Source organism: Cherax quadricarinatus, unplaced genomic scaffold, assembly GCF_038502225.1.
Source record: "Cherax quadricarinatus isolate ZL_2023a unplaced genomic scaffold, ASM3850222v1 Contig1170, whole genome shotgun sequence".
Taxonomy (NCBI): Eukaryota; Metazoa; Arthropoda; class Malacostraca; order Decapoda; family Parastacidae; genus Cherax; species Cherax quadricarinatus.
Window position 1 is genome coordinate 42,501 of NW_027196196.1, and position 15,000 is coordinate 57,500.

A 15,000-nucleotide genomic window follows, 5' to 3' on the forward strand; every position below is an offset into this window, starting at 1 on the left:
CCGGTGAAAGTTCTCGGTCATACGACCAAAAGCTGCAGTGGTGGGTCATCTTGGGAGTAACAGACACCTGAGGACGATCTTTCGCTTGTCCTGACATGAGCTAGAGTTCGTCACGGCCACGCTGGCGGGAGATTCATCTGTAAAAACTTACATTTGTGGTCACAGTGGTGGCCCATGCTAACCTCCCTATGGTGTATATACATACCTAGTTGGACGAATCTTATTGTAGCCGGCTGGCCCAGTGGTTAACGCACTGGCCTGGAGTTTTACGACTAGCTTGCCATGGGTTTGAACCCTACCCGTTCCCTGTTGTATGTTTATGGTAGGCTGGTGTCTCCTCTCGCTCACTTTCAACAGTTCCCGATTTTCCACTTTGTATGCAGTGGGTGTTGACAGTGGTTAACTTCCGCCAGCATGATCTTATTCATGGTTCAAGGATCGTAAAGCTTACCAGGACTTTTACCATGTTTTTGACGCATTGGTGAAGTTCTTCATTCTTGTAGCATGAATCATGCTGGTTGATGGTGTAGGGTCACACTAGCAGCATGAATCATGCTGGTTGATGGTGCAGGGTCACACTAGCAGCATGAATCATGCTGGTTGATGGTGCAGGGTCACACTAGCAGCATGAATCATGCTGGTTGATGGTGCAGGGTCACACTAGCAGCATGAATCATGCTGGTTGATGGTGCAGGGTCACACTAGCAGCATGAATCATGCTGGTTGATGGTGCAGGGTCACACTAGCAGCATGAATCATGCTGGTTGATGGTGCAGGGTCACACTAGCAGCATGAATCATGCTGGTTGATGGTGCAGGGTCACGCTAGCAGTATGAATCATGCTGGTTGATGGTGCAGGGTCACACTAGCAGCATGAATCATGCTGAAAGTTAAGACACTTGTGCAACATCTGGTTATCTTTATTGTAGACGTTTCGCCATCAAGTGGCTTTATCAATACAGATTCTTGGACATAATTAGAAAACAGAAGAACTATATACAAAAGATGAGGTAATCAGTCCCTCAGCCTTGGAGGTGGTGTTTACAGCACCATGGTTGTAGAGATTCTGAAGCACAGGTAAGGAGACTGGCGGTTATATAGGCGTCAGTGAATAGGGACGGTATTGTATACCTGTCTTGCACAACTTGTCAGGCACTGCAACATCATGGTATCTTGATTCAGAGGACATCTACATGACCTTCTTCACGACTTCTACAACTAGCCCATCAATTTGGGAAGGACCTACTTCCACTGGGGAATCCCGCAGGGTCACACTAGCAGCATGAATCAAGCTGGTTGATGGTGCAGGGCCACACTAGCAGCATGAATCATGCTGGTTGATAGTGGAGGGCCACACTAGCAGCATGCATCGTGCTGGTTGATGGTGCAGGGTCACACTAGCAGCATGAATCATGCTGGTTGATGGTGCAGGGTCACACTAGCAGCATGAATCATGCTGGTTGATGGTGCAGGGTCACACTAGCAGCATGAATCATGCTGATTGATGGTGCAGGGCCACACCAGCAGCATGAATCATGCTGGTTGATGGTGCAGGGTCACACTAGCAGCATGAATCATGCTGGTTGATGGTGCAGGGTCACACTAGCAGCATGAATCATGCTGGTTGATGGTGCAGGGTCACACTAGCATCATGAATCATGCTGGTTGATGGTGCAGGGTCACACTAGCAGCATGAATCATGCTGGTTGATGGTGCAGGGCCACACTAGCAGCATGAATCATGCTGGTTGATGGTGCAGGGTCACACTAGCAGCATGAATCATGCTGGTTGATGGTGCAGGGTCACACTAGCAGCATGAATCATGCTGGTTGATGGTGCAGGGTCACACTAGCAGCATGAATCATGCTGGTTGATGGTGCAGGGTCACACTAGCAGCATGAATCATGCTGATTGATGGTGCAGGGCCACACCAGCAGCATGAATCATGCTGGTTGATGGGGCAGGGCCACACTAGCAGCATGAATCATGCTGGTTGATGGTGCAGGGTCACACTAGCAGCATGAATCATGCTGGTTGATGGTGCAGGGTCACACTAGCAGCATGAATCATGCTGGTTGATGGTGCAGGGTCACACTAGCAGCATGAATCATGCTGGTTGATGGTGCAGGGTCACACTAGCAGCATGAATCATGCTGGTTGATGGTGCAGGGTCACACTAGCAGCATGAATCATGCTGGTTGATGGTGCAGGGTCACACTAGCATCATGAATCATGGTGGTTGATGGTGCAGGGTCACACTAGCATCATGAATCATTCTGGTTGATGGTGCAGGGTCACACTAGCAGCATGAATCGTGCTGGTTGTTGGTGCAGGGTCACACTAGCATCATGAATCATGCTGGTTGATGGTGCAGGGTCACACTAGCATCATGAATCATGCTGGTTGATGGTGCAGGGTCACACTAGCATCATGAATCATGCTGGTTGATGGTGCAGGGTCACACTAGCAGCATGAATCATGCTGGTTGTTGGTGCAGGGTCACACTAGCATCATGAATCATGCTGGTTGATGGTGCAGGGTCACACTAGCATCATCAGAGTGGGGAAGCGTCACGAGCGGTGTTCCACAGGGGTCAGTGTTGGGCCCCCTGCTGTTCACAATCTACATAAACGACATAGATGAGGGCATAAAGAGCGACATCGGCAAGTTTGCCGATGACACCAAAATAGGCCGTCGAATTCATTCTGACGAGGACATTCGAGCACTCCAGGAAGATTTGAATAGACTGATGCAGTGGTCGGAGAAGTGGCAGATGCAGTTTAATATAGACAAATGCAAAGTTCTAAATGTTGGACAGGACAATAACCATGCCACATATAAACTAAATAATGTAGATCTTAATATTACGGATTGCGAAAAAGATTTAGGAGTTCTGGTTAGCAGTAATCTGAAACCAAGACAACAGTGCATAAGTGTTCGCAATAAAGCTAATAGAATCCTTGGCTTCATATCAAGAAGCATAAATAATAGGAGTCCTCAGGTTGTTCTTCAACTCTATACATCCTTGGTTAGGCCTCATTTAGATTATGCTGCACAGTTTTGGTCACCGTATTACAGAATGGATATAAATTCTCTGGAAAATGTACAAAGGAGGATGACAAAGATGATCCCATGTATCAGAAACCTTCCCTATGAGGATAGACTAAGGGCCCTGAAACTGCACTCTCTAGAAAGACGTAGAATTAGGGGGGATATGATTGAGGTGTATAAGTGGAAGACAGGAATAAATAAAGGGGATGTAAATAGTGTGCTGAAAATATCTAGCCTAGACAGGACTCGCAGCAATGGTTTTAAGTTGGAAAAATTCAGATTCAGGAAGGATATAGGAAAGTACTGGTTTGGTAATAGAGTTGTGGATGAGTGGAACAAACTCCCAAGTACCGTTATAGAGGCCAGAACGTTGTGTAGCTTTAAAAATAGGTTGGATAAATACATGAGTAGATGTGGGTGGGTGTGAGTTAGACCTGATAGCTTGTGCTAACAGGTCGGTTGCCGTGTTCCTCCCTCAAGTCAATGTGACCTGACCTGTCTAGGTTGGGTGCTTTGGCTTAAGCCGGTAGGAGACTTGGACCTGCCTCGCATGGGCCAGTAGGCCTTCTGCAGTGTTCCTTCGTTCTTATGTTCTTATGTTCTTATGTTCTTATGAATCATGCTGGTTGATGGTGCAGGGTCACACTAGCAGCATGAATCATGCTAGTTGATGGTGCAGGGTCACACTAGCATCATGAATCATGCTGGTTGATGGTGCAGGGTCACACTAGCAGCATGAATCATGCTGGTTGATGGTGCAGGGTCACACTAGCAGCATGAATCATGCTGGTTGATGGTGCAGGGTCACACTAGCAGCATGAATCATGCTGGTTGATGGTGCAGGGTCACACTAGCATCATGAATCATGCTGGTTGATGGTGCAGGGTCACACTAGCAGCATGAATCATGCTGGTTGATGGTGCAGGGTCACACTAGCATCATGAATCATGCTGGTTGATGGTGCAGGGTCACACTTGCAGCATGAATCATGCTGGTTGATGGTGCAGGGTCACACTAGCAGCATGAATCATGCTGGTTGATGGTGCAGGGTCACACTAGCAGCATGAAGGACCTTGTCAGTGCGTCAAGGAGCAATAGCAAGGAAGATTTATGGTGATAACTACTAAGGTTTAGTTTTGTGTGGTCTTGTAGGGATGAAATTGTTATACTCATGGAGTGGAGAGCCAGTGGAAGGCCTCAGTCAGATGACCAAGAGCTCCAGCTGTGGGTCATCATATGACTAAGACCCGCGTCAGGAAACACTTGTCCTGTTTTCTGACGAACCTTACCTGACCTAGCAACCTAACCTAATCTAATCTGAACTAACTTTACCTTACCTAATCTAACCTAGCCTACCCTAACCTAACATAATCTAATCTAAACTGACTTTACCTTACCTAACCTAACCTAACCTAACCTAACCTAACCTAACCTATCCTAACCTAACCTAACCTAACCTAACCTAACCTAACCTATCCTAACCTAACCTAACCTAACCTAACCTAACCTAACCTATCCTAACCTAACCTAACCTAACCTAACCTAACCTAACCTATCCTAACCTAACCTAACCTAACCTAACCTAACCTATCCTAACCTAACCTAACCTAACCTAACCTAACCTAACCTAACCTAACCTATCCTAACCTAACCTAACCTAACCTAACCTAACCTAACCTAACCTGTAGTCTGACCAGTTACACTCCTGAGTGCTGGCCTCACAGATAACCCACACTAAGAGAAGAAACACTGCACGACGTCTCGCCCCCCTCCTGAACTATATAAACACTGCCTCTGTTCTAACACCCATTCCTCTTATATATAAACACTTCTCGTACAACTATATAAATTTTTACATTTATGTAAACACGTCTTCTCTTTATATAAGCCATTCTACTTCAAGTATATAAACACCTTTGTTCTATCCATATAAATTTTCCTCCCTCTGTATAACCCTTCTCCCTCTATATAAACCCTCCTCCCTCTATATAAACCCTCCTCCCTCTATATAAAGCCTCCTCCCTCTATATAAACCCTCCTCCCTCTATATAAACCCTCCTCCCTCTATATAAACCCCCCTCCCTCTATATAAACCCTCCTCCCTCTATATAAACCCTCCTCCCTCTATATAAACCCTCCTCCCTCTATATAAACCCTCCTCCCTCTATATAAACCCTCCTCCCTCTATATAAACCCTCCTCCCTCTATATAAACCCTCCTCCCTCTATGTAAACCCTCCTTCCTCTAAACAAACCCTCCTCTCTATATATAAACCCTCCTCCCTCTATATAAACCCTCCTCCCTCTATATAAACCCTCCTCCCTCTATATAAACCCTCCTCCCTCTATGTGAACCCTCCTCCCTCTATATAAACCCTCCTCCCTCTATATAAACCCTCCTCCCTCTATATAAACCCTCCTCCCTCTATATAAACCCTCCTCCCTCTATATAAACCCTCCTCCCTCTATGTAAACCCTCCTCCCTCTATACAAACCCTCCTCTCTCTATATAAACCCTACTCCCTCTATGTAAACCCTCCTCCCTCTATGTAAACCCTCCTCCCTCTATATAAACCCTCCTCCCTCTATGTAAACCCTCCTCCCTCTATATAAACCCTCCTCCCTCTATATAAACCCTCCTCCCTCTATGTAAACCCTCCTCCCTCTATACAAACCCTCCTCTCTATATATAAACCCTCCTCCCTCTATGTAAGCCCTCCTCCCTCTATACAAACCCTCCTCTCTATATATAAACCCTCCTCCCTCTATGTAAACCCTCCTCCCTCTATACAAACCCTCCTCTCTCTATATAAACCCTCCTCCTTCTATGTAAGCCCTCCTCCCTCTATACAAACCCTCCTCTCGATATATAAACCCTCCTCCCTCTATGTAAGCCCTCCTCCCTCTATACAAACCCTCCTCTCTATATATAAACCCTCCTCCCTCTATGTAAGCCCTCCTCCCTCTATACAAACCCTCCTCCCTCTATATAAACCCTCCTCCCTCTATACCAGTGGTTCCCAAACTGGGGGTAAATTACCCCCTGGGGGTAATTTAACCATTTTTGGGGGGTAATGGAGGGGTGACAGAAAAAAAGTTATGAATTCTGAAAATCAAGAAAACAATGCGGTACCCGGTATGAGGATTATTGTTAACTTTGTCTTAGTATATAAAGTTGTAAAGTAAACCTATTATAAGTAAGTAATAAAGTTAAACCAAATAACAATAAACATCAAAAACTAATATACAGTATTAGAAAAGAAGAAATATATAGCTAAGTGTGTGGAAACCCAAAAGTATTTTGACAAGTATGCTTCAGGACAAAAGTCACTCAGTAGCCCAGATCGACCTGTCCAGTACGCGTCACTCACTTCCTGAGGCTGCCTCTATTTCACACTGTCAGTTTATCTGTGAGCATCAGCCGAGGTAGACATAAGCTGGTATGTATGTGTACTGCCCTGTGCAGTATATAGTTAGTATTTACCCACTGTTACTGTGAATTTGTAGCTATTATTAATTTTATATATAATGTATGTGTGGTTCTTACGTTTTCAATGGTTTTGCTAGGATTAGCAGAGTATGCGAGGCTGTATACGTTCACGTTTAGCCATATATATCAATAATAACAACATTTTGTGAAAGGGGTAACATGCTTTATGTGGCATGTTAAATTGGGTAACAAGCTGAAAAAGTTTGGGAACCACTGCTCTATCCCCCTCCCTCTGTATAAACTCTCCTCCCTCTATACAAACCCTTCTCTCTATATATAAACCCTCCTTCCTCTATATAAATCCCCCTCCCTCTGTATAAACTCTCCTCCCTCTATACAAACCCTTCTCTCTATATATAAACCCTCCTTCCTCTATATAAATCCCCCTCCCTCTGTATAAACTCTCCTCCCTCTATACAAACCCTTCTCTCTATATATAAACCCTCCTTCCTCTATATAAATCCCCCTCCCTCTGTATAAACTCTCCTCTCTATATATAAACTTCCTTCTTTCATTCCCTCCAAAGATATATTTCTTGATCCTTTTAGCATGATTAACCAACTCGTTCCCTCTATATAGCGCGGATCTTCCTTCTCATTAATTCTGAACCTATTGAGAAGAGAATGGTGGGAGATTACATAGAAGGCTGTGATGAAAGGTAGAGATGGAATAGGTGAAGTGAGGAAGGAGGGTGAGGGGAGAAGGAGAGAGAGGGTGGAAGAGGGCAGAGGGGAGAAGGCAGGTTTAGGGGTGAGGCAGGAGAGGGGGATAGAGGGGAGTTGTGGGGAGAGGGAGAGAGGAGGGGGAGGTAAAGTCAGGTTATCGACCCAGGCAGGTAAGGTCTAGGGGAGGGGGGGGGAAGGGGAGGAAGAGGGGAGAAGGGGATAGCCAGTGTTTTGTTTACTCATCATTTAGCACAATGTCTGTCTGTCTGATTATCTACCTTCCTGTCTACCTGCCTGACTGACTGTCTGCCTTCCTGTCAGGATGTCTGCCTGCCTGTCTACCTGCCTGTCTGATTGCCTGCCTATTTACCTGCCTGACTGACTGTCTACCTGCCTATCAGAATATCTACCTACCTGTCTACCTGCCTGATTGCATGTCTACCTGCCTGTCTCATTGCTTGCCTCCCTGTCTACCTGTCTATCAGCCTACCTGTCTGTATGTCTGCCTGCCTATGTGTCTATCTGCTTAACTCTACCTGTCTGTCTACTCATCTTTACTAAATAAATCTTTATTATTCACCTCTTCCCTCGTTATTTATCACTTTCATCGTCATTGCAAAGGCGAGCAACATTTTCCGGTGTTGCAACCTGTCACGTTTATAGCATTATTGACATGCAAGAACTTAAGCATTTTGTATCTTATTATTATTATTATTATTATTATTAAGTACCACTACTACTACTTGGTAGTAGTTGTAGTGGTAGCAGTAGTAGTAGTAGTTGTAGTAGTAGTAATAATAGTAATAGTAGCAGTATTAATATTAGCAGTATTAATAGTAGCAGTAGTAGTAATAGTAGTAGTCATAGTAGAATAGTAGCATTAGAAGTTCTAGTAGTAGTAGTAGTATAGCAGTAGTAGTAGTAGTGTTTTATATGTGAACTACATCAAGCAGAAGGATATAGGAGCAGGTTGTTGTTGTTGTTGTTGTTGTTGTTGAAACAAGTTTAACTACTCAGTAGTTTAAGGTCGTAACGACCTAATGCCAAGGCTTAATTGGACTCTGTTATTACCACGTGTGCGTGTGTAATTACCAGTCTGTTTGTGGTGTGTGTGTGTGTGTGTTAGTGTGTGTGTGTATGTGTGTGTGTGTGTGTGTGTGTGTGTGTGTGTGTGTGTGTGTGTGTGTGTGTGTGTGTGTGTGTGTGTGTGTGTGTCCTTGCGCGTGTGTGTGTGTACAAACAATTTAACTACGTAATTGGCTCTCTCTCTGTAACATTGACCAATGGTTCCCAATATACACATTGTATCTTCATTAAGAGCGACGTACACGGTCCCTTTTGTAGCAATTCAGACCATGTAGTTGTCCCTCTGTTACCTTGTTGCCCGTATCTGCTGTATAACTTCCTGGTGTGTGTGTGTGATATATATATATATATATATATATATATATATATATATATATATATATATATATATATATATACCAGGTGACTGATAAGTTAGAATGTACACTGGGTGTATGTACACTGAGAGATACATACCTCTCGGTGTATATACAGTAAGAGATATACACCTCTCATTTTATATACACTGAGAGATAAACACCTCTCATTGTGTATGCACTGAGAAATACACACCTCTCAGTGCATACGCTACAGCTATTTTATGTTAGCAAGTTTCTGTATTCGACTTCTGGCGGGAAACATGCTCGCTGAGTGGCTCTCCAGCTATACAATTTGGTAAAAAAATTAGTAAACACGGCCTGAAGTGCTTGTGTGTCTCTCTTCACGGGATAACCTTATGTTGTGAGAGCTCCGCGGGATTTCACCCTGTTTACCCAGTAAGCAGATGGTTCCTAAATAGCCTTAAAGCCAGCACTGTGTATCCCTGTGGAGAAAATGCTCTCAGAGTGGTTTGTTTATGTGAAGAAAATGCTCTGTGAGTGGTTTGTTTATGTGTTATGAAAATGCTCTCTGAGTGGTTTGTTTATATGTGGAGAAAATGCTCTCTGAGTGGTTTGTTTGTGTTAAGAAAATGCTCTCTGAGTGGTTTGTTTATATGTGGAGAAAATGCTTTCTGAATGGTTTGTTTATGTGGAGAAAATGCTCTCTGAGTGGTTTGTTTATATGTGGAGAAAATGCTCTCTGAGGTCCAGGAGGAAAAAAAAATAGTTTTCTCAACGTTTAAGTAAATTCTGTGAACTAAAATGGGGAGTATAACAATTTACTGCTTCATGTAGCAAGTGAAAGTAAAATTACAGTATTTGTGCTAGTGGAGACTTTTACAGTGTTACCCTGTACCTGTTTCTTCTGCTCACCTAGCAGTAAGTGGGTACCTGTGTTAGTCTCCTTGCACCTGTTGTTCTTGCTCACCTAGCAGTAAGTGGGTACCTGTGTTAGTCTCCTTGCACCTGTTGTTCTTGCTCACCTAGCAGTAAGTAGGTACCTGTGTTAGTCTCCTTGCACCTGTTGTTCTTGCTCACCTAGCAGTAAGTAGGTACCTGTGTTAGTCTCTTTGCACCTGTTGTTCTTGCTCACCTAGCAGTAAGTAGGTACCTGTGTTAGTCTCCTTGCACCTGTTGTTCTTGCTCACCTAGCAGTAAGTAGGTACCTGTGTTAGTCTCCTTGCACCTGTTGTTCTTGCTCACCTAGCAGTAAGTAGGTACCTGTGTTAGTCTCCTTGCACCTGTTGTTCTTGCTCACCTAGCAGTAAGTAGGTACCTGTGTTAGTCTCCTTACACCTGTTGCTCATACTCGCCGCATTCCTTCTTGGCTCATATTCTTTATATTCCTGGCTGGTCATTATTTTATTAAATATTTAAGTTTTTGACGACGGCTTACATGACCTGTGATACCTGGCAGTAAAGATGAAACACTAGCAAGGGGACAATTAAACCAACCGAGAAATGTTCAAGAGAAAAGCATACAACAGAGGCTGTTGTTTGAGTACTCGTGTATTCCCACCACTAATTATATTTACAGTTTGTACACGAGCATTTTGGTAGATACTGTATTGGAGGTAATTTAAACGAGAGATCAGGAAGAATACTTTACCTGGCTAGAGCTTAGACATTCATACATAGAATTCTGCAATGTTTTAATCAGCTGAAATCAAACAAGGGTCTGGTTTTCAATGCGAATTTTAATTACAAGAAAAGCTAGCTTGCAACATAGATTTAGTGGATAAATTAAGCACCTTGACTGACTTAAACGATTTCAACATGATTAGTTTTGATGCTACTTCGTTGTTTACAAAAGTTCCAGTTGATGATTTATTTTCTTATCTGAAGAACTTGTTAATTACGATTTACCATTGCCAATTTTTACTATCATTTAACTCATTAAACTTTGTATTGTTGGTGTAAAATTTGTGTTTAATGAGGAGTTTTACATTCAGACATTTGGTATGGCAATGGGAAATCCTCTCTCACCTGTTCTTAGTAATTTATTCATGGAATTTTTTTAAACAAGATTGCTTAACACAAACCTTCCTAATAGAGCTATGTGGTATAGGTATGTTGGTGATACTTTGTGTCTTATGTCCAAGGCTGTAGATATAAACCATTTCCTTGTTAAATTAAATAGTTTACCTCATTCTGTAAACTTTACTGTTGAGTTTGAAGAAAATAACTCATTGCCTTTTCTAGATGTTTTAATTATTAAGAGTAACAATGATTTTAAATTTAAAATTTCAGAAAACCTACAAATAACTGTTCCTATGTCCACTATTATTCTTCACATCAAGATAAAGTTAAACTGTCGGTTTTCTCATCAATGTTTCTGAGAGCTTTACGTAAGTGTAGTTCAGAGTTCATAGATGAAGAAATTTCCTAAATTTATGAAATAGCTAATGATCTAAAATACCCAAGAAACTTGTTTGATAAATCCTTTAAAATACCTGGAAAAATTTTTATAGTTCAAAAAAGGGACAACCAACCTTATTCAACTAAAAATATGTTGGTTCTCCCTTACCATGAAAACTTGGTTGATATGCCTTCTCTACTTTAAATTTTTAATATCAAAGTTGTATTTAAAAATCTTGATATAGGTAAAAAAAAATTGATAAAAAATTCCCGGCAAATGCTGATGGATGTGTCTATAAGATTCCTTGTCAAATTTGTGATAAAGTTTATTACGGTCAAACTGGTAAAAATCTCGAACTAAGATTAAAACAACATAAATATAGCATTAGAACTGGACAAGATTCCAATGTTCTGTTTATTCATGTGAGAGATTTTAACCATCCAATTGATTTTTAATAGACTGAGAAAGTTGTATCAAGAAAGTCGATGGTCGACAGGAATATTATTGAATCTTGTTTCATAAAAAGCAGTTTTGAAAATAATATGAATATTTCTTTTGGTTTATATACATTGGTTTTATTTATAATAAAATTTGGGAAGAATTTAAGGTACATTAGACAAACTTTTGGGTAGAATATAAGCTGTGTTTCACGGGTCACTGACTACCTACCTAAATCATCATAAAAAGTCAGGTGTTGTTGTGGGGTGGCAGTGAGGTGTAGTCTCGTCCTTATATGCCTTCATGTTAACCTTTTATTTTTATAGTTCCTTGATAATATGTGAGAAGTCACGAGAGCGCTTGGAATTTCACTATTTTTTCACGTAGCTGTTCTGCATACGTATAATTAGTAAAGGTTTATTTTTCTTGTGTTGTTTCAGCTCCTGAGGTGCAGACTGGATCAACATGCAGTGTGTTGAGTGACATGTTCTCACTGGGAATGTGCATTTGTTCCATCTTTAACTCCGGCAAGTCACTCATTGAGGCCAACCACTCCAGCTCTGTCTACCACAAGCAACTGGAGGTGGTGAGTAGTGTGGTGGTGGTGAGGCTGGTGAGTGAAGCTGGTGAGTGAGGCTGGTGAGTGAGACTGGTGAGTGAGGCTGGTGAGTGAGACTGGTGAGTGAGGCTGGTGAGTGAGGCTGGTGAGTGAGACTGGTGAGTGAGACTGGTGAGTGAGACTGGTGAGTGAGACTGGTGAGTGAGGCTGGTGAGTGAGGCTGTTGAGTGAGGCTGGTGAGTGAGACTGGTGAGTGAGGCTGGTGAGTGAGGCTGTTGAGTGAGGCTGGTGAGTGAGGCTGGTGAGTGAGGCTGGTGAGTGAGGCTGGTGAGTGAGGCTGGTGAGTGAGACTGGTGAGTGAGGCTGGTGAGTGAGGCTGGTGAGTGAGGCTGGTGAGTGAGGCTGGTGAGTGAGGCTGGTGAGTGAGGCTGTTGAGTGAGGCTGGTGAGTGAGACTGGTGAGGATGGTGAGTGAGGCTGGTGAGTGAGGCTGGTGAGTGAGGCTGTTGAGTGAGGCTGGTGAGTGAGACTGGTGAGGCTGGTGAGTGAGGCTGGTGAGTGAGGCTGGTGAGGATGGTGAGTGAGGCTGGTGAGTGAGGCTGGTGAGTGAGGCTGGTGAGTGAGGCTGGTGAGTGAGACTGGTGAGGATGGTGAGTGAGGCTGGTGAGTGAGGCTGGTGAGTGAGGCTGGTGAGTGAGGCTGGTGAGTGAGGATGGTGAGTGAGGCTGGTGAGTGAGGCTGGTGAGTGAGGCTGGTGAGTGAGGCTGGTGAGTGAGGCTGGTGAGTGAGGCTGGTGAGTGAGGCTGATGAATGAGGCTGGTGAGTGAGGCTGGTGAGTGAGGCTGGTGAGTGAGGCTGGTGAGTGAGACTGGTGAGTGAGGCTGGTGAGTGAGGCTGGTGATTGAGGCTGGTGAATGAGGCTGGTGAGTGAGACTGGTGAGTGAGGCTGGTGAGTGAGGCTGGTGAGTGAGGCTGGTGATTGAGGCTGGTGAATGAGGCTGGTGAGTGAGACTGGTGAGTGAGACTGGTGAGTGAGGCTGGTGAGTGAGGCTGGTGAGTGAGGCTGGTGAGTGAGGCTGGTGAATGAGGCTGGTGAGTGAGGCTGGTGAGTGAGGCTGGTGAATGAGGCTGGTGAGTGAGGCTGGTGAGTGAGGCTGGTGAGTGAGGCTGGTGAATGAGGCTGGTGAGTGAGACTGGTGAGTGAGGCTGGTGAGTGAGGCTGGTGAGTGAGACTGGTGAGTGAGACTGGTGAGTGAGACTGGTGAGTGAGACTGGTGAGTGAGGCTGGTGAGTGAGGCTGGTGAGTGAGGCTGGTGAATGAGGCTGGTGAGTGAGGCTGGTGAGTGAGGCTGGTGAGTGAGGCTGGTGAGTGAGGCTGGTGAGTGAGGCTGGTGAGTGAGGCTGGTGAGTGAGGCTGGTGAATGAGGCTGGTGAGTGAGGCTGGTGAGTGAGGCTGGTGAGTGAGGCTGGTGAGTGAGGCTGGTGAGTGAGGCTGGTGAGTGAGGCTGGTGAGTGAGGCTGGTGAATGAGGCTGGTGAGTGAGGCTGGTGAGTGAGGCTGGTGAGTGAGGCTGGTGAGTGAGGCTGGTGAGTGAGGCTGGTGAGTGAGGCTGGTGAGTGAGGCTGGTGAGTGAGGCTGGTGAGTGAGGCTGGTGAGTGAGGCTGGTGAATGAGGCTGGTGAGTGAGGCTGGTGAGTGAGGCTGGTGAGTGAGGCTGGTGAGTGAGGCTGGTGAGTGAGGCTGGTGAGTGAGGCTGGTGAGTGAGGCTGGTGAGTGAGGCTGGTGAGTGAGGCTGGTGAGTGAGGCTGGTGAGTGAGGCTGGTGAGTGAGGCTGGTGAGTGAGGCTGGTGAATGAGGCTGGTGAGTGAGGCTGGTGAGTGAGGCTGGTGAGTGAGGCTGGTGAGTGAGGCTGGTGAGTGAGGCTGGTGAGTGAGGCTGGTGAGTGAGGCTGGTGAGTGAGGCTGGTGAGTGAGGCTGGTGAGTGAGGCTGGTGAGTGAGGCTGGTGAGTGAGGCTGATGAATGAGGCTGGTGAGTGAGGCTGGTGAGTGAGGCTGGTGAGTGAGGCTGGTGAGTGAGGCTGGTGAGTGAGGCTGGTGAGTGAGGCTGGTGAGTGAGGCTGGTGAGTGAGGCTGGTGAGTGAGGCTGGTGAGTGAGGCTGGTGAATGAGGCTGGTGAGTGAGACTGGTGAGTGAGGCTGGTGAGTGAGACTGGTGAGTGAGACTGGTGAATGAGGCTGGTGAGTGAGACTGGTGAGTGAGACTGGTGAGTGAGACTGGTGAGTGAGGCTGGTGAGTGGGGCTGGGGAGTGAGGCTGGTGAATGAGGCTGGTGAGTGAGACTGGTGAGTGAGACTGGTGAGTGAGACTGGTGAGTGAGGCTGGTGAGTGAGGCTGGTGAGTGAGGCTGGTGAGTGAGGCTGGTGAGTGAGGCTGGTGAGTGAGGCTGGTGAGTGAGGCTGGTGAGTGAGGCTGGTGAATGAGGCTGGTGAGTGAGACTGGTGAGTGAGGCTGGTGAGTGAGGCTGGTGAGTGAGGCTGGTGAGTGAGGCTGGTGAGTGAGGCTGGTGAGTGAGACTGGTGAGTGAGGCTGGTGAGTGAGGCTGGTGAGTGAGGCTGGTGAGTGAGGCTGGTGAGTGAGGCTGGTGAGTGAGGCTGGTGAGTGAGGCTGGTGAGTGAGGCTGGTGAGTGAGGCTGGTGAGTGAGACTGGTGAGTGAGACTGGTGAGTGAGGCTGGTGAGTGAGGCTGGTGAGTGAGGCTGGTGAGTGAGGCTGGTGAGTGAGGCTGGTGAGTGAGGCTGGTGAGTGAGACTGGTGAGTGAGGCTGGTGAGTGAGGCTGGTGAGTGAGACTGGTGAGTGAGGCTGGTGAGTGAGGCTGGTGAGTGAGGCTGGTGAGTGAGACTGGTGAGTGAGGCTGGTGAGTGAGGCTGGTGAGTGAGGCTGGTGAGTGAGGCTGGTGAGTGAGGCTGGTGAGTGAGGCTGGTGAGTGAGGCTGGTGAG

The 15,000-nt window shown here is 45.6% G+C and overlaps 1 protein-coding gene across 1 annotated transcript in view; it reads left to right on the plus strand.

Annotated features, from left to right (window-relative positions):
* LOC128697674 (SCY1-like protein 2) overlaps nt 1–15,000 on the plus strand; it is a 53,880-nt gene that overhangs the window by 23,045 nt on the left and 15,835 nt on the right. The window contains exon 3 of the mRNA XM_070080878.1: nt 11,888–12,033. Within this exon, the coding sequence (XP_069936979.1) occupies nt 11,888–12,033 (146 nt within the window). The remainder of the gene's footprint in view (nt 1–11,887; nt 12,034–15,000) is intronic.